The 25,038-nt window shown below is 48.4% G+C and overlaps 2 protein-coding genes across 5 annotated transcripts in view; one reads left to right on the top strand and one right to left on the bottom strand.

Moving 5' to 3' along the window:
• The window catches only part of LOC119959000 (prokineticin receptor 1-like), a 46,375-nt gene extending 39,409 nt beyond the window's left edge, over positions 1 to 6,966 (top strand). For all 3 annotated transcript variants that reach the window (XM_038787537.1, XM_038787535.1, XM_038787534.1), the window contains exons 2-3: positions 1,661 to 2,459; positions 6,046 to 6,966. In XM_038787537.1, the coding sequence (XP_038643465.1) occupies positions 2,008 to 2,459; positions 6,046 to 6,721 (1,128 nt within the window). In that variant the 5' untranslated portion in view covers positions 1,661 to 2,007 and the 3' untranslated portion in view covers positions 6,722 to 6,966. The remainder of the gene's footprint in view (positions 1 to 1,660; positions 2,460 to 6,045) is intronic.
• Positions 1 to 25,038, bottom strand: part of LOC119959001 (RNA-binding protein 4-like) — a 42,543-nt gene that overhangs the window by 537 nt on the left and 16,968 nt on the right. The window lies entirely within an intron of this gene.

Here is a 25,038-nt window from a genome sequence, read left to right as displayed (position 1 = left end):
AATTAATTTTAACTGTTCAAAAATCATAAAGGGTTTTCACAGTATGGATAGAGAGAAATTGTTTTCACTGGCAAGAGAACGAGAGGCTACATGTTTAAGGTAAGTGGCAAAAACAAACAATGCCACGGGGCGATGAGAAGAAAAAAGAATTGCAGAGTGAGTTGTTCTGGAGTGATCTGGAATACGATGCCTGGCTGGGTAGTAGAAGCAGGTTCAGGACATGTCGGGAGAAAAGGGCCACGGGGAAAGTGTAGGGGAGGAGAGGGAATCAATTAGATAAGCACTTTCAAAGATTTACCACAGGGAAGATGAGCTGAATGACCTTTTCCGTGATCACCGATTCTATGATTTCAAAGCTAAATTGCTCGCAGACTGCACTTTTTAGGATTTTAAAAAATAGGTATAAAGTGGAGTAAGTGGGTTAATAAGATTTCCCAAGAGTCTGACAAGACATGTCTGCAGGTTTATCTGTGGGGATGAGCAACTGGTCACCCATGAATGGAAGTAATAACAAATTCAGCAATTAACTCCAGTAAAAATGCTCTCAAGCTTTAGTTACAAACGCTGTCCGTTTGGGAGTATCAATTTCTCTTCAACAGAATCTTGTGGCGTTGTCAGAAATTGACATTTTCTGTTCGTCAATATTACTTAAAGAAATAATTTAAAAGACACACGGTACAGTTCTCAGATCATCCTTGTTTTCTTTTTGAAGGGGTGGGGGGCAGAGTTAAGAGAGAGAGGGTGGGTACAGATATCACCTGGAGCAAAGCCTCAATGAGAGGGTGAGTGCAGATGTCCTCATTGGGATATGGGGGTAGATTCAAGTTTGGCACAGCTAACTGATGCCACTTGGGCTGGCTGGCACCAGGTGCACAAGCTGTGGCTTGTTCCCTACCGGGAGGGGTTTCATTTGCCAGCAATCTGGGGAGAGGCTGTGTGCCCAATCTGATATGACAGGTGGTTTGGGGTGTGTGAAGGAGGGAGTCTAGTGCACAGAAGATTATTAAAGAAGAGAATAATTTAAAAAGGGGGAGCTTAGTTATAAGAGGGACAGAGGTCACAAAACGCTTCCAACACAAAATCCTCTGCCAGGCAATGCAATTGTTTATGGCCTATTTTCTCAGCTCTCATTTATCGTGGCTGGGTTACAAGCCATCAGGCCACGTCAAAATGCCCACAAATCGAGGCAACGAGCAACTGTGGCTATTCAGCTGTGTGCAGCTTCACACTCCTCAACAAACACCCAACACTTGCATGCTCCCTGAAGGGCTCAAAGACTGACTTTGTCCCACTGCCAGAGTTATTAGCACCAGCAGTGCTGGCCGCCCGCACCACGATCCACATGGCACAGTTCCAACCTGGGGATCAGGTCTGGGTGGCTCAGTCAAACCATCAGAACCGTCCGGTTTTAGAACAGGTCACTGATCAATGATCAGAACTAGTCGTGGGGGGTTGTCAAGTGCAGAAAGGACTGAACAAACAAATGGAATGACAGATTGATTAACAGCATCCAATGATGCCCCTTTGACTTGTCCCGTCTGCGCTGGCTCTCCAAAGAAGCAATTTACCGAGAGCTACTCTCCGGCCTTCTCCTTGTAGCCCTCTACACTCTTCCCTTTCCAGATAATAAACTGGCTGATATCTTTTCCCCCCTCTCTAGCCAAGCGGAGGATGAGGAAATGACATCTCCCAATGCCACCACCTTGGACAGGGGGCAGTAACTTCAAGGCAGACCAGACTGAATCAGTTCTTTAATCGGACTCTGAACCCAGAGGCACCTGAGAAGCTTTGCCGTTATATTTCATCAGGCCCGTCAGAACAACTTTCTACAACAGCACCTTACAAACTGCGAACTTTAAAACAAAGTCTCTCTTCACCCAGACAGAACATTTACACAAGATTCCTTCCATTCAAAAACTTCACCCTGCAGAAACATTGATCAAAGGAGGAAATCCAACCAAACACAGAAGATTGCAGGATTTTGTTGCAATTTGTAAAGATTCCATCATGGCAGATCACTGTGCCAACCTGTCACAATACAGTGACCTGAGCTTGTCTGATGTTGACTCCTCTTCGAACCAGAGTTGTGAGTATGAACAATACATGACATCTCCTGATATGAGGGGGCAGGAGCCTGACAAAACCTTCTATCAGGCCAGGGTTGTGATTGGTGTGGCCCTCGTCTGCATTATGTTGGTCTGTGGTGTCGGCAATTTCCTCTTCATTGTGACCCTGGCCAGATACAAGAACCTGAGGAACATCACCAATCTCCTCATAGTCAACCTGGCCATCTCCGATTTCATTGTGGCCATCGTGTGTTGCCCTTTTGAGATGGATTATTATGTGGTCAGAGAGCTGTCCTGGAGCTTTGGACATGTTCTGTGCTCCTCCGTCAACTATCTCAGAACGGTGTCCCTCTACGTCTCCACCAACGCGTTGTTGGCCATAGCTGTTGACAGGTGAGAACTTTGCATGTTATATTTCGGTCCCTGCTGCAAGATGTTGACTGCCATCTCTGGCCAACAACCCAAATTCTATTTCCCAACTATCAATTCGACCTCCTCTCCAGCACCTTGTCTACCTATCCTGCACACCTTTGGGTTGAGGGGGTGAGACGCACGCAGACAGGAGGAGAATGTGCTAACTCCACAGGGACAGTGACCTGGGCCGGGAACAAACCCGGGTCCTTGGCGCTATGAGGCAGGAGTGCTAACCCACTGCGCCACCGTGCCGCCCCTTAAAGTTATCTAAAAGTCTGTTGTCCCTGATCCTAACACACAAAATCCCTATCACCCCACCATCAATGGCCAACACGGACTTCCAGACCAGCAACTCCACAGATTGTAAATTCTCATCCTGGTTCTCAAAGCTATGGGCTTTGTTGCGCCTGATCTCTGTAATTTCCTCCAGCGCAACAGACCTCCGAGATCTCTACTCCAAATTCCGCCTCTTATAGATCCCAATGCCCTTTATCCCACCATTGATGGCTCTAATCTGTCTCCTGAAGCCACCTCGTCTCTGTTGGCATGTTTCTTAAAACCAATGTGACCAATCTTTTGGTCACCTGTCCTGATATCTCCCGAGGTGATTTGGTGTGAATATTTGTCCAATTAAGCACCTTTGAAGTGCCTTGAAATAGTTAGCTAAAGGCATCATATAAATGCATGGTTTTATTGTTTAAAACAAGTTGATGTTATAACTGGATGGGAAGATCCCAGAATAGAACATCACCAATCTTCTCATAGTCAAGACCATAATCTTTTAAAAAGCACCGAGGAAAAGAGTCACAGGATCGCAAACGCATTTTAACAACAAGAAAAAACCCATTTGTGGAACATGAAAGAATTAGATTTACAATGCCGTTACTGCTCCCTTAGCTTCACAGTTACACACAGGTTTCCAGTTTAACATGGATTAGAAAATACATATGAATCTATGATGGTCTCATTAACACAAAGTCCTTTATAAGCACACAAGATGATGGTGGGAAAATACGTCCTCTACTCTGAACACCAAGTGGATGTCTCCTCACAATCCCCCCAGATAATAATAACCTTTATTAGTGTCACAAGACTAACTAATTAGTTACACTGCAATGAAGTTACTGTGAAAATCCACTAGTTGCCACACCACAGTACCTGTTCGGGTACACGGAGGGAAAATTCAGAATGTCCAATTCACCTAACAAGTACGTCTCGTGAGTGTTTCCAAACTCCATTCCCAAAAACACACTTTTAAATCGCCTCTCGTAAGTATGCTTTTCCTTGACAGTTTGCATTCCAAAATCCAGACCTGGTCTTCCATATAGTACTTTTAAACAAAACATCAACTCCACTTTTAATAGCGAATCCAGTCCAGGATTTTACAACCCCTTTAGGATTTTTGTCTTGACTGCTGTGCAAACTGCTCACAATTGCCCTAACTCCCGATTCCCAGACTGTATTAAAATGACATCCTATGTTTGATTTACCTTTGGCGGCTGCTGTCCCACTTTAAATCTTGTTACTGCAATTGTCTCTTTAACTCAGAACACTTTGCTTACTCTCCTTTGAATTCTTCCGAATACCTTGGTCTCTATTCACTTAACTTCAGTCGTCTTAAACATTCTTTCTGTCCCAATCCCTGGTTATCTGGACTGTAACTTGTACTTTTGGAAGCCTGCCTCTATGCAGCTCCCGTTCTGTTCAGTTTTTCTTCTGGCCGAGAAGTTCACTCCCCAAGGTCCTGTTTCCAACTGCCAACAAATTCAGCTAAAACTAAAAATCCTCTTTTATCCTGACAAGGGCCTCCAGTTGCTAAGCAACCCTGCTAGCTTTACTTATTCTTCACACCATAATCCTCTCTAAGCACAATAGAATCATGGTTGGAATTGAAACCAATCCCCACACATACAAATACTTTTGTCCGCGCATGAATCTAACTAGAGGTTTAACCCTTCCAGGCACAGAAACATGAAATTAAACCCACTTAAATCTATACCTTATTTCTAAAGTTCACCAATACAAATATAATTCCCTTCAAACTACTTTTGTCTTCCTAACAACAGTATAAAGTCCTAATTTTTTTGGGGGGGGGGGGGGGGGGGGGGGGAAGAGAGTGATTTTCTGCCATCACCAATAACCTCTGCCCTTTGTCTTGCTTCATCTGTCAAAAAGTGCTAACTCTGCATAATCACAGTTTGATTTGACTTCAGTCCAAAGGCCTCTGTCAACATGGAGTTACCTGATCTGTGTCAGGGCAAGGACTGTGATGTTAGGAAATCCCTACACTGTCTGGGTTAGGGAGGGGGGAATCATTAACTAGGATTCTTACTGCCGATTTCTGTTCAATGACCTTGCTTTGAAAGGACCTTGTAAGTAAACATCAGGTGAGAAATGGATCATCTCTGCTATGACATCCCAAGTTAGCAAGTGCCCATTAGTTGAGGCTCACACGTGAAGGGAGATAATTTGGACAAGGTCACTGTGGGCTGAAGTGTCTCTAGATTCGGTACCACATTAAAAATCAACTCTTGTCAGTAAAAGCAAGAGAGCAAAATCAGAGGCTGGGTAATTAAAATATTTTATAGAATTATCAGAACATTTAATTCACGTCATTTTCTTTTTGGTTACAATCAAATGGGGTCTGAAGTTCAACTCTGAAGTCATTGTATTTTTGGACTGGCCCAAATCGTCCACACAGTGGGTGGTTACGGTCTGGACTATGTTGCCCAAGTGTAGTGGAAGCAGGTTTAATTGAGGCATTCGAAAGGGAATTTGTTATGGGCCAGGGTTTAGAGAACTCCAAAGTGTATCATAGAGTTCACCTGACCCATGGCTTTCACTAGATTGTGGTATGGGGAGCACACGGCCCATTCTACAGGTGTGGTACAGCACAAATGGAAACGTATTTTTTAAAGCAAAACTATGTTTATTCTATTAACTCAGTTAACCTTTTTAAAACATATAGTGAACATCTTAGTAACCATCAATTCAAATACACCCTCCAAAGAGTACAACACTCTCAGTAATCCTTAAACGGCCCTTTTAACATCCATAAGACAAAAACCCTTTTTACAGAAGCACATTAGGTTTAAATTCTCTACTGAGAGCAGTTATCACTCTGAATTCACCAAATGATCTGGAGATAGTCTTTAGATTGCAGAGATCAAAATTATACCTTCTTTGGCTGGCTTCAGCTCCAACATTAAAACGAAACTGAAAAAAACACTGACACACCCAAACTTTTCCTCAAAGCAAACTAAAAAACAGCGCCAGAGCTCAGCTCCACCCACACTCTGACATCACTGCAGCCACTTGAGCAGACAAACATTTCTTAAAGTGACATTCCCATGACAAATTAGACTGTTATTGAAAATGAAGCATGTGCAGGGTTATTGGGGGGGGGGGGGGGGGGGGGGAGTTGAGAGAATGGAACAAAGCAAGTTGCTCTTTCAGAGAACTGGTGCAGACACGATGGGCCAAATGGCCTGCTTTGGAACTGTAGACATTCTGTAATACTGCCACTGTGCCTTTTACCTTTGTTTTTCTCCTGTATTTATTGCAGGTATTTGGTGATCGTGCACCCATTGAAACCTCGTATGAAATTTCAGACAGCATACTGCGTTCTGACTGCAGTCTGGTTAGTCTCCCTGATCATCTCCATCCCATCAGCCTACTTTACCACTGAAACAACCTTTGACGCTTTTCCAGGCAGCAACGGAAAAATATTCTGTGGGCAGATCTGGCCAGCGGACAAAGAACTCTTCTACAAATCCTATTTCCTGTTCCTCTTCATCCTGGAGTTTGTGGCGCCTGTGGTGAGCATGTCCCTGTGCTATGTGCAGATCTGCAGGGAGTTATGGTTCAAAAGCATGCCCGGTGTACAGACCAACCAAATCAAGAAGCGGCTTCGAGCGCGGAGGAAGACGGTCCTGGTCCTACTGGGAATACTGACTGCCTATATCCTTTGCTGGGCTCCATATTATGGATACGCCATTGTCCGAGATTTCTTCCCAACTGTGCTCCTGAGAGAAAGGCATTCTATCACAGTGTACTACATTGTAGAATGCATCGCGGTGAGCAACAGTATGATAAATACGCTCTTTTTCATCACGGTGAAGAACAACACTTTCAAGTACGTGAGGAGGATTCTCCTTCAGCAATGGAGGGCTACTTACATGCCAGACAAAAGCACCATCGTGCAAGAATGCCGAACCTCCGTGCTGCCAGTGTCCGAGTAGCTCCTTCCACAGCATTTGCCAACATGGGTTGCAAGTTAGGCTAACATTTGTATAAAGGTGGATTCCGCCAAGGCAGCATTAAACAGTGATTTCACTTGTATATTGATGTGACAGCCAGCCCTGGTTAAGAGTATTCGCGCTGTGGGCGGCGAGTGACTGCCAAACTCAACAGTGAAATATTGCAAAACGTGGTTTTTCTGAGATAACTTATGTTGAGGTTTTTTGGTGAGTGTGTGGGATATGGTGGGGGGGGGGGGGGGGGGGGGGACAGATTCAAGTGCCCAAGCAGCTTTGCCAATAAATAGCACAGCCTCGTCCAAGGAGCCACATTGGTCTTTAAGTTCCAGGTCCCAATTCCAAAAGAGATGTCAAGTTTGCAAAATTTCTTACATATCCCCCCCATCCTACAGACTTTTAAATCTCGAGCTTGGCAGGTATCCTGGTCATCTTTACTGTACATATTTATAGTGGCCTTCACGGAGGTTTGCTTGATAACGCAAACTTTTGGTGTGAATGGAGCTAAAGCCATTGTTTAAGCCGGAACTGATTCTCCGTTTATTTCAGATCACATCAGTGAGCATTGTGGTTTACTAAACCGACAGCCAACTGTGAGCCACTCAGTGCCTGAATTGTGTGGTTATTTTATCTCGGTCTGGTGCTCTTGAGTTAGGCAGGAGTGTGAGAAAGAGGGAGGGGGTAGAGAGATTGGATGTGGTGTAATGCAGAGTGTGGTAGCATATCAGCCCCCGCCCCCCAACTGTGTCTAGGATTAGGTGAGGTGAAGATGCCGCTATGGAACCACATCTCAACTCATGGTCTTAAGCAGCAAAGGGGAGATAATGGTGGGGGTGAGATAATGAATGGTGGGTGGCAGGGGAAAGGTGCAAGTTCTCTGGACGCCTTGCGACTCAGTGAGTGATTGAAACAGGCAGAGCTCGCAAAGTGCAGACCGGCACAGTAAACTCCTAGGTGTTAGCATTCTTCCCCTGAAAGGAAGATTAGATGGTCTTAAAATGGGAGACTGCAGTTTGGGGCAACAATGATACAAAAGGCGCATCATCATGAATTTGATTCTGGCAAGGTTTGGGAAAGAGATGGTGTGCAAATGAGTACGTCTGAGCGTTGTAATAACTAGTGTCTATCCTATTAATCTTAGCTCAGTCGGTAAATGTTGTGTTTGATCTACATATGGAGAGGGAGGGGGCTGTGTGAAGTGCTGCTTCCTGTACTGGATTGACACCTAACATTGAAGGCTTCAGTGCTCACAGCTCAAGTGCTGCTGTAGTTACAATCATAAGGTACCTAACCACATCTCCAAAATGGGGCCCTGACATAGAGTGGTCGTTCCTAAGCAGGTTTACTGGTCTCATTGCTTCAGAATCTGTGCAGATACTTTGTTTTCTTATTTAAGCTGCCTTGACTATAGCATTCCTTATCTGAAACTAATCTTACAGACAAGGTACATGAATTTACATACCACCGCCAGCAATATGTAATCTCAAGACACATTTACACGTCCGTGTGTTTAGTGTCTGGCATCTGCTCACATACACATGTTCTGGGACAGGGATCGGGGAGCTGGTCAATTTGCTGATCCTCCCATGAAAGATATCTTGAATCATCATATTTAATTTAGTTTGAGCTAAAACAGGAGGAGGAAAAATGAAGAAACCAGAAAGTATTGATTATAAAATAAGAACGACTATTGGTGTTCAGCAATACCTTGTAAATAGCTTCAAACCGCTCCAAAGACCATTCTTTTGCCAGTGTTTTCCCCTGTCACCTAAACTCAGATGACAGCCACTTGCTAAAACCTGTGCCCAAAAAGAGAAACATCAGCGATTCTTAGATTCTGGGTCTGTATCAAGGAGTTGATTCTTGTTTTGTCTTGCACTGTATTGCGTCAATGGGTCTTTATCAAATTGTAGCTGCTCTCTACAAGTGTTTCTTGGTCCTTCAATGTCAATTGTGTTGAATAAAATTATTGGAAAGAAAGGCTTTTGTACTGTGGGTATTTGTTCTGTAAAGCCTGAGTTTCACACAAATTATTTGTTACTCTTCTACCATCTCCTTCCCTTCATCACCTACACCCAAGAATTGACCTCACCTCCCACTCTCTCCATGTGTCAAAGCACAAGCTCCCATTTTGGTGCTGGACAACCATCATCTCCTCACCCTGCACCGGTAAATTTGCATACAGATAGGTGACGTTCTCTGGAACCAGGGGTATTAGTGAAAAGGGACTAACATGAAAAGAATAAAAGGCAAACATTCTTTTTTAAAATAAATTTGGAGTACCCAATTATTTTTTCCCAATTAAGGGGCAATTTAGCGTGGCCAATCCACCTAACCTGCACATCTTTGGGTTGTGGGGGTGAGACACACGCAGACATGGGGAGAATGTGCAAACTCCACAGTGACCCGGGGCCAGGATCGAACATGGGACCTCGGCGCCGTGAGGCAGCAGGGCTAACCCACTGCGCCACCCAAAGATTCTAACTGCAGTCTGAGGCTTTTTCTGTGAATTAAACAATTTACATTTGGTGATGAAGATCTGAAGGGGCACAAGATCACTGGCCATCAGTGGAGTGAACACTTGAGAAAACGATAGAGAATGCACAAATAGACCTAAATCCCACTAAAACGAAAACCATTAGAAACATAAATATCAGGGGGGTGAAAACAACATTTAAGCTAATCTGTTCTGGTCTTATATACAGCCATACACTGCCGCTCCACAGACACAAACACCTGTCTCAGCCAGAGTTCAAACGGTTACCCAGTGGCTACTCCCTTTCTCTCTGAAGCTGTCCAAACAATAAACAGCCACTTTCTACGTCTTTTACCTGTAAGCATTTCTGTTCGCTTAATGTACTTGAGGAACCCATCATCTGGATGGTGGTTCACCCTCCTGATACTGATGCAACTCAGCAACGTTCCTTAGATAAGCACCTTCCAAACCTGTGACCTAGAAGGACGAGGGCAGCTGACACATGGGGCACACCACCACATGCAAGTTTCCCTCCGAGCCACTCAGCATCCTGACTTGGAAATATATCAGCCGTTCCTTCACTTGTGCTGTTAGGGAGGGAGTTCCAGGATTTTGACCCAGCGACAGTGGATGTACCTACACCACACGGGACTGCAGTGGTTCAAGAAGGGGGCTCACCCACCACCTTGAAAAGAAATTAGAGATGGGCGATAAATACTATGACACGGAAATATTTTGAAAGCAGGGTTTAGATCATAACCTACACTGGTTATGTTCAATTGCTAACCGTCCTGACTACCGATTACTGCCAACACCACAATCCATTCTTTCCAGTGGCCTCATCGCCTCTTGACCCCATTTTCATTGCTTCAAAGTCACTTATTTTACCATTTTCTGAATCCTCTGTTGAAAGAATTCCACCTGTCTTCTTACTGGCAACATTTAATTTGCTGCCTGGGATGTGCATAATGAACAATCGGCCTGAATTAAGTGGCTCATCAAGGCAGGCTGAATGCAAATGCAGATTTAGGGAATATGATCACTGCTGACGAGCTCCATTACCACACGGTGTTTCCAACACCAACCTTCATCAGTGTTGTAGGCAACCGGGGGAATAGTGTGCGGAGTGTGAGAAGGAAGGAGTCAGTTTGAGCAGCTTGATGTTACTCAGTAATACACTAAATGGCAATCTCAAGCAGATTGCTCAAAAGACTTTTTCCAATTTAATGAGAAAAAACACAGCCACTTTGGCACGTAAGCAGCTGGGGATTCTCGGAATAATATCAACTGACATGCTGGAATGTCTTAGTGTAGCTAAATCTTTCATCCTTATAGCAGATTTAATACCTTAATTGCTACATAAATTGAAGCCTATTCTGCAAACTAGGAGAGCAAGGGATACTTTAATTTCCCCCTCTTTTTACTCGAAAGCATGGACAGTTGCTAAATACGTTTAACAGGGACACTGAGGCTAAGTGTAACCATCTGTACAGAGATCAGCTCCTCCCAGGGTCCCAGTGGTGTGGACAGCTCAGGTTCATGCCAGACACTGCATAACCAGACTACCATCTGCTGAAATGCTCTTTAGGCCGAGGAGAAAGGTCTGGCCTGGGCACACTGGAGGGAAAAACACACAACCAACTTCTGGGCTTAATTTAACCAACCCAATCTCCACTATCCTACTCCAGATTGCATTGATTCTACAGACAGCATCACTGGGGATTTGCACATCGCCAGTATTCATTCAGAAATGTTTTGGAGTCAAATGACTCGATGGTTGTTGAAGTGATTCAACAGAATTTTGAAAGGGAAGTTCTGCTAAAACTATACACGGTGCTGGTTCGACCACATGTGGAATACTGTGAACAGTTTTAGTCCACTTATCCAAGGAAAAATATACTGGCATTGGAGGCACTCCAGAGAAGATTCACTCGGTTGATCCCAGGAATGGAGGGATTTTCTTACGAGTAGGTTGGGGCCTGTGCTCATTGGAGTTTAGAAGAATGAGGCGCAACTTTATTGAGCCATATAGGATTTTCAGAGGGGTTTGACAGGGTAGACGCTGAGAGGATGTTTCCTTTTGTGGGAGAGTCTAGGACCAGACAACATAATCTCAGAGTAAGGGCGCACTGCTGCCAAACGGCGCCGAGGACCCAGGTTTGATCCCGGCCCCGGGTCACTGTCGTCTGCGTGGAGTTTGCACATTCTCCCCGTCTGCGTGGGTCTCACCCCCACAACCCAAAAGATGTGCAGTGGATTGGCCACACTAAATTGCCCCTTAATTGGAAAATAATAATTGGGTACTCTAAATTTATATTTTAAAAAATCTCAATGCAGGGGTGGTCCATTTAAGACAGATGAGGAGGAATTACTTCTCTGAGAGGGGAGTGAATCTGTGGAATTCTTTACTGTAGAGGTTGGGTTGTTTAGTACGTTCAAAGCTGAGAGAGACAGATTTTTAATCAGTGAGGGAATCAAGGGTTATGGGGATAAGGCAGAAAAATGGAGCTGAGGATTATCAGACCAGCCATGATCTCATTGAATGGTGGAGGATACTCGATGGGCCGAATGGCCCGCCTCTGCTCCTACATCTTATGGAACTGGATAAATACATGAAGGGGAAAGATTTGCAGGGCTATGGGAAAAGGATCAGAGCGCAATGGGCCAAATGGTCTCCTTGTGTACTCTATTTGCGAATCTAGTTTCACCAATGGATTCTGTTGCTTTGTGGAGATCTTCCTGACGTGACGTGACTCCTCACCCATGGCCCTGAAATCCAGTGTCCGAATTCAAACGCACAGTGGATTGCAGGCCAGCACAAATTTTGTCCCTGCCTTGGGTATACACGCCCAGGGATCCCTGAATTAGTCAGCAGCGTGAACACGGGGAGTACAGCATCAGCTCAGCTCAGCAGACACAACCCCAGGTGCAATCTACTTTTATTCACCGCTTGAGCTATCAGAAGCCGCCGCTTTTTATTTGCTTGCACATGGATATAGATGCTAACTGGGTCAGGTTCCCAACACTTTGTACGCAGTGAATGATGCGCCTGGCAGGGATGAGATGCTTCAAGGTGATTTAATAGATTATAAACGGCATTATGGCACAGAACACAGAGCCTCCTGGAGTAAATCACCAGTTTTTCAATAAACAGCAGACTCACTGTGAACCTCGGCAATATAAAAAAAAATCACCAGCAAATTAGGCCGAGATACCCAGAACAGAGATAGAGACTTCCACTCTGATCAAAATATTTAACTTCTGTCACTCCATTTCCCTCTCCAACAAGTTTCCCCAGATACCTTTGCCGTACCCCCACAAACACCCACCTCTCCCCCGAATCTTGTGAAGTTACTCACTCTGGTTTAAAGAATACAAGAGCAGAGTATTTGTTTCTGAACGGTGAGAAACTTGTAAATGCTGATATTCAAAGAGACTTGGGCGCGCTCATATAAAGGAAGCCAAAAATCCTGGGGGTCTCCAGTTGGGAGCCACCAGCAATGAGCAGATGACGAGAAATTGCAACTATTGTGTTTTCGTTGCTCTCTTCATCATAGACTTTACAATGCAGAAGGAGGGCATTCGGCCCATCGAGTCTGCACAGGCTCTTGGAAAGAGCACCCTACCCAAGGTCAACACCCCCACCCTATCCCCATAACCCCACCCAACACTAAGGGCAATTTTGGACACTAAGGGCAATTTATCATGGCCAATCCACCTAACCTGCACATCTTTGGACTGTGGGAGGAAACCGGAGCACCCGGAGGAAACCCACGCACACACGGGGAGGATGTGCAGACTCCGCACAGACAGTGACCCAAGCTGGAATCGAACCTGGGACCCTGGAGCTGTGAAGCAATTATGCTATCCACAATGCTACCGTGCTGCCCCACTCTGCTGCATTCCTGGCTGAGTTCAGATTCAACACTTCACCTTCCACGTTAGACCGCACTGCACGTTCTTGCCCATCAGACATCACTTACTGAGAGAGATAAATAAATTGGAGCTGGTTAAACTCAGCTGGGCCAAAAAGCAGTGAGGCTTGAGCCAGGGCAAGACAAACAAGACAAGCCCAGCTGCACAACTGCCCCCGATCACCATTCACTGGCTTCTGCTGGAAAGCGTACAAGATGTACGGTTGGGGCAGGGTCTTACCCAGTCATGATGGTCTCTGCAGTCGAATACGGCGTTAACTTGCATTCTCGTTAATACCCCATTCTGCAAATTCCCTAGTGGGTTCACCACATCGAGGGGACACACAACACTGTCCCACACTGCAACAGGGGCCACATTTCAAAAGTAGTTCACTGGCTGTAAGTGTTTTGCGAGATCTGGGTGATTGTCAAAGGCACTGTATAAATGCAAATCTTTTTTTCTCTGGGAGCATTCGTTCTTACAGCACACTGTCTCACCGACACGGTCTGACCACACACTGCACTGTTACATAGAGCAACAGCATCACCCAGTGGCAAAGGGACAAAGCAACAAGGAGTGAAAGTCCCACTTTGCTGCTCCTTGTGGTTTTAATCAGAGTTTTAAAAGAAAAACAGAAAACGCTATCAGTGACTCAGGTTTGCAAAGTGGGACAGGGAGGGAGGGAGAGACACAGGGAGGGAGGGAGAGAGACAAGGGGAAGGGAGGGAGAGACAGGGAGGGAGAGAGACAGGGAGGGAGGGAGAGAGACGGGGTGGGAGGGAGAAAGACAGGGAGGGAGGGAGGGAGAGAGACGGGGAGGGAGGGAGAGAGACAGGGAGGGAGGGAGAGAGACAGGGAGGGAGGAGGGAGGGAGGGAGAGAGAGACAGGGAGGGGAGGGAGAGAGACAGGGAGGGGGGAGTGAGACAGGGAGGGGGGGAGTGAGACAGGGAGGGGGGGAGTGAGACAGGGAGGGAGAGAGTCAGGGAGGGAGAGAGACAGGGAGGGAGAGAGACAGGGAGGGAGAGAGACAGGGAGGGAGAGAGACAGGGAGGGAGAGAGACAGGGAGGGAGAGAGACAGGGAGGGAGAGAGAGGGAGGGAGAGAGACAAGGGGGAGGGAGGGAGAGAGACAGGAGGGAGGGAGAGAGACAGTGAGGGAGGGAGAGAGACAGGAGGGAGGGAGAGAGACAAGGAGGAAGGAGGGAGAGAGACAGGGAGGAAGGAGGGAGAGACAGGGAGGGAGGAGAGACAGGGAGGGAGGGGAGAGACAGGGAGGGGGAGAGACAGGGAGGGAGGGAGGGGAGAGAGACAGGGAGGGAGGGAGGGAGAGAGACAGGGTGGGAGGGAGAAAGACAGGGAGGGAGGGAGAGAGACGGGGGAGGGAGGGAGAGAGAGACGGGGAGGAGGGAGAGAGACGGGGGGGAGGGAGAGAGACAGGGAGGGAGGGAGGGAGAGACGGAGGGAGGGAGAGAGACGGGGGGAGGGAGGGAGAGAGACAGGGAGGGAGGGAGGGAGAGACGGAGGGAGGGAGAGAGGCAGGGAGTGAGGGAGAGAGACAATGAGGGAGGGAGAGAGACAAGGAGGGAGAGAGACGGAGGGAGAGAGACAGGGAGGGAGGGAGAGACAGGGAGGGAGGGAGAGAGACAGGGAGGGAGGGAGAGAGACAGGGAGGGAGGGAGAGAGACAGGGAGGGAGGGAGAGAGACCAGGGAGAGAGAGACCAGGGAGAGAGGAGGGAGAAGGTGAGAGCGGATAGGAGAGACAGGATGAGGAGCGGAAGGAAAAGGACAGGGAGGGAGGAGAGAGACTCGGGAGGGAGGAGGGAGGGACAGGAGGGAGGGAGGGAGGAGGAGACGGGGGAGGAGAGACGAGACAGGGAGGGAGAGAGAGAGCCGGAGGGAGGGGAGAGAGAGCAGGAGGGAGGGAGAGAGAGACAGGGAGGGAGGGAGAGAGACAGGGAGGGAGGGAGGATGAGACAGGAGGAGGAGAGCGAAGGCGATGGGAGTGAGGGAGAGAGACATGAGGGAGCGGAGAGAGACAAGGAGGGAGAGGAGACGGAGGAGAGAGACAGGAGGGAGGGGAGAGAGACAGGAGGGAGGGAGAGAGAGACAGGAGGGAGGGAGAGAGACAGGAGGAGGGAAGAGAGGAGAGAGAGAACAGGAGGAGAGAGAGAGGGCTGAGAAGCAGGGAGGGAGGGAGAGAGAGACAGGGAGGGAGGGAGAGAGAGACAGGGAGGGAGGGAGAGAGAGAGACAGGGAGGGAGGGAGAGAGAGACAGGGAGGGAGGGAGAGAGAGACAGGGAGGGGAGGAGAGACAGGGAGGGAGAGAGAGACAGGGAGGGAGAGAGAGACAGGGAGGGAGGGAGAGAGAGACAGGGAGGGAGGGTGAGGGAGGGAGGGAGACAGAGAGGGAGGGAGACAGGGAGGGAGGGAGGGAGACAGGGAGGGAGAGAGAGACCGGGAGGGAGGGAGAGAGACGGGGGGAGGGAGAGACAGGGGGAGAGGGAGAGATACAAGGAGGGAGAGGGAATGACAGGGAGGGAGAGAGAGAGACAGGATGGGAGAGAGAGAGAGAGAGAGACAGGGTGGGAGGGAGAGACAGAGAGGGTGGGAGGGAGAAACAGGGAGGGAGGGAGAGAGAGAGACAGGGAGGGAGGGAGAGGAAGGAGGAGGGAGAGAGAGACAGGGAGGGAGGGAGAGAGAGACAGGGAGGGAGAGAGAGACAGGGAGGGAGAGAGAGACAGGGAGGGGGGAGAGGAGACAGGGAGGGAGGGAGGGGGGGAGGGAGAAGACAGAGAGGGAGGGAGACAGGGAGACAGGGAGGGAGAGAGAGACCGGGAGGGAGGGAGAGAGACGGGGGGGGGAGGGAGAGACAGGGGGGGAGAGGGAGAGATACAAGGAGGGAGAGGGAATGACATGGAGGGAGAGAGAGAGACAGGATGGGAGAGAGAGAGAGAGAGAGACAGGGTGGGAGGGAGAGACAGAGAGGGTGGGAGGGAGAGACAGAGAGGGTGGGGGGAGAGAAACAGGGAGGGAGAGAGAGACAGGGAGGGAGGGAGAGAGAGACAGGGAGGGAGGGTGAGAGAGACAGGAGGAGGGAGAGAGACAGGGAGGGAGAGGGAGAGAGAGACAGGGAGGGAGAGGGAGAGAGAGACAGGGAGGAGGGGAGAGAGAGGACAGGAGGGAGGGAGAGAGGACAGGGAGGGAGGAGGGAGAGGGGAGAGAGACAGGGAGGGAGAGAGAGGACAGGAGGAGAGGGGGAGCGAGACAGGGAGGAGAGGAGAGAGAGAGGACAGGGAGGGAGGGAGAGAGAGAGACAGGGAGGGAGGGAGAGAGAGAGAGACAGGGAGGGAGAGAGAGAGAGAGAGACAGGCAGGGAGGGAGAGAGAGAGAGAGACAGGCAGGGAGGGAGAGAGAGAGAGAGAGACAGGGAGGGAGGGAGAGAGAGACAGGGAGGGGAGGGAGAGAGACAGGGAGGGGAGGGAGAGAGAGACAGGGAGGAGAGGGGAGAGAGACAGGGAGGGAGAGGGAGAGAGAGACAGGGAGGGAGAGGGAGAGAGAGACAGGGAGGGAGAGGGAGAGAGAGACAGGGAGGGAGAGGGAGACAGAGACGGAGGGAGGGAGAGAGACAGGGAAGGAGGGAGAGAGACAGGGAAGGAGGGAGAGAGACAGGGAAGGAGGGAAAGAGACAGGGAGGGAGGTTTAACATTTCAGGTGGGGAGATGTTACAGTTGAACAGCTTATAAGTAGACAGGAAGACAAAACAAAGGGAGGATCAAACATGGTTAAGCGAGAGAAAAGGAGGCAATGGCGTTACCATCACTGAATTCCTCCACAATCAACATCCTGGGGTTACCATGACCAGAAACGGAACTGGACCCAGCCATATAAATACTGTGGCTACAAGAGCAGGTCAGAGGCTGGCAATCCTGCGGAGAGTAACTCACTTCCTGAACCCCCAAAGCCTATCCACCACCTACAAGCAGTGAGAATACTCTCCACTCACCTGGATGAGTGCGGCTCCAACAACACTCATAAAGCTCGACACCATCCAGGACAAAGCAGCCACACTTGATCGGTACTCCATTCACAAACATTCACTCCCTCCACCACTGACACACAGCGGCAGCCGTGTGCACCATCTACAAGATGCACTGCAGCAAATTGCCGAGGCTCCTTCGACAGCACCTTCCAAACCCACAACCTCTACCATCTAGAGGGACAAGAGCAGCAGATGCCTGGGAACACCACCACCTGCAAATTTCCTTGGAAACATATTAACGTAGACATAGAAAATAGCAACGGGGTAGGTGATTCGGCCCTTCGAGCCTGTTCCGCCATTTGACATGATCATGGCGTGAAAGAATTTTTTAAAAGCTTCGTGAAATAAGAGTTAACCAAACCCAGGGGTGACGGACAGTATCAGTGGATACTGCATCTTTTGTCTGGTTGAAAAGTTACCTCCGCCTTTCCCGCCTAACATGTGCTCGACTGTCTGCCGAGAGTTTCCAGCAGTTTCTGGATTGAGCACAAGCCTCCCTACACGGGGCTGCTCAGATCTCAAAACAACTGCAAGAACATTTCTGTACTTGAAAAAACACTATCTGAACGCAAACCTGTCTGCAAGTCAGCAGCAGGAATAAGGCAAACAACCCTTTGTTCTGTTTGTGTCACTGGTTGAAGTGGGAATTTCAGCCAGATCCATGGGGAAACAGAGTGCTCCTTACATATTTGCTCAGCTAAACAGACAAGCAGGTGGAACCTGTTTTAATATCTCATTTGTAACGTAAGCAGCTTTTCTTTCATAGAACATAGAACAGTACAGCACAGAACAGGCCCTCCGGCCCTCGATGTTGTGCCGAGCAATGATCACCCTACTCAAACCCACGTATCCACCCTATACCCGTAACCCAACAACTCCCCCCCTTAACCTTACTTTTTAGGACACTACGGGTAATTTAGCACGGCCAATCCACCTAACCCGCACATCTTTGGACTGTGGGAGGAAACCGGAGCACCCGGAGGAAACCCACGCAGACACGGGGGAGAACGTGCAGACTCCACACAGACAATACACAGACAACGCTAATAGATCACACGAACAGGAAGAAACCACTCAGCTACTTGAGCCTGCTCCTCTATTTAACTAGGTTGCGGCTGATCTGTGTCTTAATTCTATCTGTCTACTTTGGACCTATAACCTTTTCAAACTTGCTTGACATAGATTACCCTAAATATCTCAATCCCGGGTCAGAAGTGGGGATATTCTCTGATGATCGAACAGTGTTCAGCACCATTCGCGACTCCTCAGATACTAAAATAGTCCATGTCCAAATGCAGCAAGACCTGGGCAATACCATGATCAGGCTGACAAGTGGCAAGTAAAATTCACGCCACACAAGTGACAGGCAATGACCATCCCCAATTAGAGAGAATCCAACCATCGCACCATGATATTCAATGACATTACCATCACTGAATCCCCCACTATAAACATCCTGGAGGGGTTACAATTGATCAGAAACTGAACTGGACCCAGCCATATAAATACTGTGGCTGCCAGAGCAGGTCAGAGGCTGAGAATCCTGCGGAGAGTAACTCACCTCCTGACTCCCCCAAAGGCTGTCCACCATCTACAAGGCACAAGTCAGGGGCAAAATTCTCCAACACCCAGCAGGGTCGGAGAATCGCCTGGGGCCGCCGAAAATCCGGCCCCCGCCGTGGCAGAAATTCTCCGCCACCCGGGAAGTGGCGGCGGCGGAAATCTCGCCACTCCGATCGGCGAGGCCCCTGCGGCGATTCTCTGGCCCGAAGTCCCGCCGCTGGGAGGCCTCTCCCGCCGCCGAGGTTTGAACCACCTCTGGTGACGGCGGGATCGGCGGCGTGAGCGGGCCCCCGGGGGGGCGATCGGGCCCCGGGGGGTGCCCCCACAGTGGCCAGGCCCGCGATCGGGGCCCCCCGCTCAGACTCCGGGCCAGTGCCCTGGGTGCACTCTTTCTTTTCCGCGGCCGCCACGGCCTCCGCCATGGCGGAAGCGGAAGAGAAACCCACATCGCGCATGCGCCGGTGGTGACGTCAGCGGCGGCGCCTTTCGGCCAGCCCCACTGCCGCTGGCACCGGTTTTTTGCGCCAGTCTTCTGGTGCATACCGCTCCGGTGCGGGGCTAGCCCCCAAAGGTGCGGAGAATTCCCCACCTTTGGGGAGGCCCAACCCCGGAGTGGTTGGTGCCACTCCCCTACGCCGGGACCCCCCATCATGCCGGGTAGGGGAGAATCCCGCCCCAGGAGTGTGATGGAATACTGTCCCTTGCCTGAATGGGGAGGTAGTGGCGTAGTGGTATTGTCACTGGACTAGTAATCCAGAGACACAGGACAAGATCCGGGAACCCGGGTCAAAAAAAAAATGGTGAAATTTCAATTCAATTTTTTTAAAATGGAATTAAAAGTCTAATGATGATCATTTGTGACGAATGGAGGATATTAGGAATAGTGGTTTCTAAATATTGGGGCAATTTAAGGGTTAAAAGCCTGGGGTTACAGTCTGTTTGTCTGCAGTGGATATGGTTTTTTTTAAAAGGATTTTGTTTTGCTTCTAGGAAATAGCAGATGAAATTGACCAGAGGAATGTGGTGTGACCGGGGAAGTCCCTGGGGAGCTAATGTGCTGTTGCAACCTGCAGAGATAATTTGTCCTTCAGCTTTGGGACATGAGGTCATTGCTAGGTGGAGCCCCCGAATGCAAAGAGGCAGGGGATTTTGAAGCAGCTTTGGGAAAGAGAGGAGCTGAATTCTGACCTGCCTGACGCCCAAGTCCACAATTCGCACACAACAGGATAGTTATAAAAGAGTAAGAATCTGTAAAGCAGAACTGTCTTGACTCGGGACAAGTAAGAAGTTGAAACATATCAGGTGAACCAGCCTTGTGAAGATATTCAGCCAGAGTCTGAAGGGTTCCCAACAGGAGCCATATCAGTTTTATAAATCAAGTATTACTCTAAAACCTTGCTAATTTTAAAATAGATTGAGAGCTGTTGTTTAATGAGAAATTGAGTAGTAGTGGTTAAGAGGTAATCATAAGCTGTTCTTTTTGGGTGTGAAGTTAAAAGTTTAATATCGTATTCATAATAAAGTTTTGTTTTAGAAATATCCAAGCTCCAATTCTTTATGCAATCACTCCTGGAGCGAATCATTCTTTCTGCACAACCAAAACATTGGGGATTGGTCCAGTATCCTAGTCACTGTTGGGATCTGGTCTGGGATCGTAACTCATGAAACAATTGTCAATTGTCATAAAAACCCACCTGGTTCACTAATGGGAAGGAAATCTGCTGCACTCACCTGGTCTGGCCTGCACGTGACTCCAGATCCACAACAATGTGGTTGACTCTGAACTGTCCCCAAATGCCCTCGGAAACGGTGTGTTAGGGACGGGCAATAAATGCTGGCCCAGTCAGTGACACCCACATCCCCAGTGAATTAAAAACAAATGGATGAGTGCAGGTCAACAACACTCAAGAAGCTCAACAGCATCTAAGATAAAGCATCTTTTCCACCAAACTTCACACCCTCCACCTCCTCTCCCTTGATTAACAGTAGCAGCCGTGTGTACCACCTACATGATGTACTGCAGGAACTTACCAAGGTTCCCCAGGAAGCACTTTCCAACTCACGACCACTGCCATCTAAAAGGACAAAGGCAGCAGATACCTGGGCACACCACCACCTGGGAGTTCCCCTTAAAGTCACTCACTATCCTGACTTGGAAATATATTGGTGATTCCTTCGCTGTTGCAGAGTTAAAATCCCGGAACTCCCTCCCTAATAGCGCTGTGGTTACACCTATAGATGCAGCGGTTGAAGGTGGCAGCTCACCACCACCTTCAACGGCAATTAGAGATGGGCAATAAATGTTGGCCTAGCCAGCGATGCGCACATCCTGTAAATGAATCTTTAATAACACCTTGTTGGAGCCACTGCAAGACTTGGGAATGTAATGTTTCTGACCTGAGACACAGATGATCAATTGATCAAGATCACTTACACCAGTACCACCAGCCACAGAGTTAAACACACAGCAAAAATACCTCTACATCGCTCCAAGAACATATCCAGTTCAGTGTTGTTGGGACGTTATTAGAATTAATTATTAAGGAAGTAATCTCAAGACATTTGGAAAGTCAAAATGCAATCCATCAGAGTCAGCATGGTTTTAGGAAGGGTGAATCATGTTTGACTAATTTGCTGGAGTTATTCAAAGATGTAACAAGCAAAGTTAAAAGTTAAAAAAGCAAAGTTAAAAGTTAAAAAAGCAGAGTTAAAAGGAGAAATATTTTACAGGTTAGAAAGAATAAAAACCAGCTGGAAATTTAAATTAAAGAATCAATTTAAAAACGAATTAATCAAAAGAGAGATGCAGGACCAGGTGATGTGTTGTTTCTGTATGATGTGGGAACTGGCAGACCCCACTGCGGTGATTAGTGAACACATCTGTAGCAAATGCTGCATGGTTGGGGAACTTCAGCTCAAAGTTGATGAGCTTTGGACGATGTGACACATTAGGAATAGGGAGAGTTACCTGGATGCTGTGTTTCAGGAGACAGTCACACCCCTTAGATTAACCAGTCAGTGGTCAGGAAGGTGTGGCTGCGAGTCAGGTAGGTAGAGGGATCCAGGAGGTAGAGCTGCAGGAGCCTCAGCCTTTGTCTAACAGATTGGAGAATTTTTGCTCCCTGTCCGGATGGGAGCGCGGACTATGGGGAAGATGAGCAAACTGACCACAGCACCACAGTACAGGTAGCCATTTAAATTGGGGGGGCTAGCTCTCTGGCATTTCATGAACTATTATTGGGCAGCGAACATAGCTATGGTTAGGAAGTGGGGGAGGGGTCGGTGAGGGAGCGGGTGGAAGTAGTCTCTTGCAAGGATACGGGATTTGGGAGCACTATTGACAACACGTTTGCCGTTCTCACCAGCCAGGTGCTCCACAAGCCCGGTGGTGGCGGCCCCGAGGGTGTGGGGACAATGACGGCAGCACCTGAGATTCTAGGGGGCCTCGGTTTGGGCACCAATCTGTGGTTAGCATTGGTTTGTTCCAAGGGGGCTGGATAGGGGGTTTCAGGGATGGCAACGGGCGGGGATTGATCGATTTGGGGACCAATTCGGTGAAGGCAGCTATCCGAGCTTGGAGGAATAATTTGAGTTGCCTGCAGGAATGGGTTCCGGTATTTGCAGTTGGGGGACTTTGTCTGAAAACAGGTACCGTCCTTTCCTCACCTGCCACCCCAGGGGCTGCAGGACAAGGTGGTGTCAAGAACCAGGGGTGGGGGAGGGGAAAGTGTCAGAAATTTACAGGGAGCTGATGGATTGGGAGGGAGCCCAGATAGGAGTAGTGAAGTGCAAGTGGGAGGAGGAGTAGGGTAGGGAGTTGGAGGCTGGGTTGTGCGAGGAGGTCCTGAGGAGAGTGAATGCATCCTTGTCGTGCGCTAGGCTTAGCGTTATCCATAGGGCACATATGACAGTGGCCAGGATCAGCAGGTTTTTTGAGGGGGTGGAAGACAGGTGTGGGCGGTGCACAGGTGGGCCCACGAGCCATGTCCGCATGTTTTCGGCTTGCCTGAAACTTGGGGGATTCTGGCAGGGGTTTGCCGACATTATGTCGCAGGTCCTGAGGGTGGAGGTGGTTCCGAGTCCAGAAGTGGCGATCTTCAGACTGTCAGAAGACCCGGGCGTCCAGGGGGCGAGAGGGGCCGATGTCTAGGCCTTTGCTTCCCTGGTAGCCCGGAGATGGATATTATTAGAATGGAGGGACTCGGGACCCCGAAACCGACCGGGGGGGGTGATCAGGGATGGGATCAAAATAATAATAATAATATTAGATGGTTTTATGGAGCAGCTTGTGTTGGAGCCTACGAGGGAACAAGCAATTCTGGATATGGTGATGTGTAATGAGGCAATGACCACAATATGATAGAATTCACCCTGCAGTTTGAGAGGGAGAAGCTGGGATCAGATGTAACGGTATTACAATTAAATAAGGGTAACTACAAAGACATGAGGGAGGAGCTAGCCAGAGTTGATTGGAAAAGGAGCCAGCAGGGAAGATAGTGGAACAACAATGGCAGGGGTTGTTGGAGGTTATTCGGGAGGCACAACAAAAATTCATCCCAAGGAGAAGGAAACATGCTGAGGGGAGGACAAGGCAAACGTGGCTGACGAGGGAAGTCAAGGACAGCATAAAAACAAAGGAATAAGCATACAATGTGTCGAGGATTAGGGGGAAGGTTTTAAAAGCAAGCAGAGGACAATTTAAAAAGCAGTAAGGGGGAGAAGATGAATTAAGAGCGAGAGCTAGCTAGTAGTATAAAAGAAGATTGCAAGAGTTTTTTTCGATATACAAAAGGTAAGAGAGAAACAAGAATAGACATTGGACCACTGGAAAATGTGGCTGGAGAAGTAATAACAGGGAACTTCATTGAAGCCTACTTGTGACAATAAGCGATTATTATTAGTATGTTAGCAAGGCAAATGCAATGTTAGCATTCACGTTGAGAAGGCTAGAATACAAGAGTAGGGATGTACTGTTGAGGCTGTGTAAGGCTCTGGTCAGACCCCATTTGGAATATCGTGAAGGTTTTGGGTCCCCTATCTAAAGAAGGATGAAGACTCAGTCTGAGGCTGTGCCCTCGGCTTCTAGTATTTCCTATAAGTGGAAATACCCTCTCCACGTTCACTCTATCCAGGCCTCTCAGTATCCTTAAGTTTCAATAAGATCCCCCTCGTCCTAAACTTCCAAGTACAGTCCCAGAGTCTTCAACTGCTCCTCATACGACAAGCTCTTCATTTTGGGGATCATTTTTGTGAACCTCCTCTGGACTCTTTCCAAGTCCAGCACATCCTTCTTTAGATACGGGGGCCCAAAACCTTCCTTTCTAGCAAATATGCAGACCGGCATTCAAGGGGGTCCTGACTGATGTTTAACCTCTGCTAGTTCAGCTGTATGAAAACCAACTGTTACAATCCAATTAGTACCCCAACCAAGATTAACCAGATCGGGTTGGATCGGAGGCTGCCCACATCCCACACGTGCATCAGTTCAGCTATTAAAAGTGATTTTTCCAACAACACTAACTATCTGAGTGCCATTGTTAACCCCCCATCATTTATACCCGAAATCCTGACCAGAGACAACTTGGTGAATTCTGCAAGTGCCGGGTGACTTATTATCGGGAAAACCGTGACTTTCTCCAACAGACCAGTCAGAAACAGCACTCGCCTCCTGCATATCGGACGAGGAAACCTTACCCTAAGAAAGCGAGATGATGACAAAGAATCATCTCGCCAAAGAGTTGCCTCCATTAAAGCATGGAAAGCGAAACAAGAAACCTCACCCAGAAACAGGTTTTAATATCGACAGGCAAGCACAATTTCACAGGTAGATAGATGTTCAGAAATAACAAGGCACATTTCAAACTGGCTGTGTCAACAATACTTTGGGTTTACTCCAGCTACCTGCCACCCCCAATGCAGCGAGTGCATGGTCCAGACTCGCAGTCACGCCCAGGTCTGAAGCAATCTCCTGGCCGAATCAGAGGAATTGGAGTGACACGGCATGAATAATTAGAAACTCAAGAACCAGCAAGATTACATGCATAATAAAACACTCCGCCTCAACGTGCCAATCTCAGAACAATGTCCCCCATCCAGAGATCTCTCAAAAGGTTGAGGCAGCACGGTTTTGTGAAGGGGAGGTTGTGTCTCATTAACTTGATATGGTTTTTCGAGATCACAAAGATGATTGATGCAGGTAGGGCAGTGGATGTTGTCTATATGGACTTCTGTAAGGCCTTTGACAAGGTCCCTCATGGCAGACTGGTACAAAAGGTGAAGTCACATGGGATCGGGGTGAGCTGGCAAGA

This window comes from Scyliorhinus canicula, chromosome 31 (genome assembly GCF_902713615.1).
Source record: "Scyliorhinus canicula chromosome 31, sScyCan1.1, whole genome shotgun sequence".
NCBI classification, from domain to species: Eukaryota; Metazoa; Chordata; class Chondrichthyes; order Carcharhiniformes; family Scyliorhinidae; genus Scyliorhinus; species Scyliorhinus canicula.
This window is presented reverse-complemented; position numbering and strand designations above follow the sequence as displayed.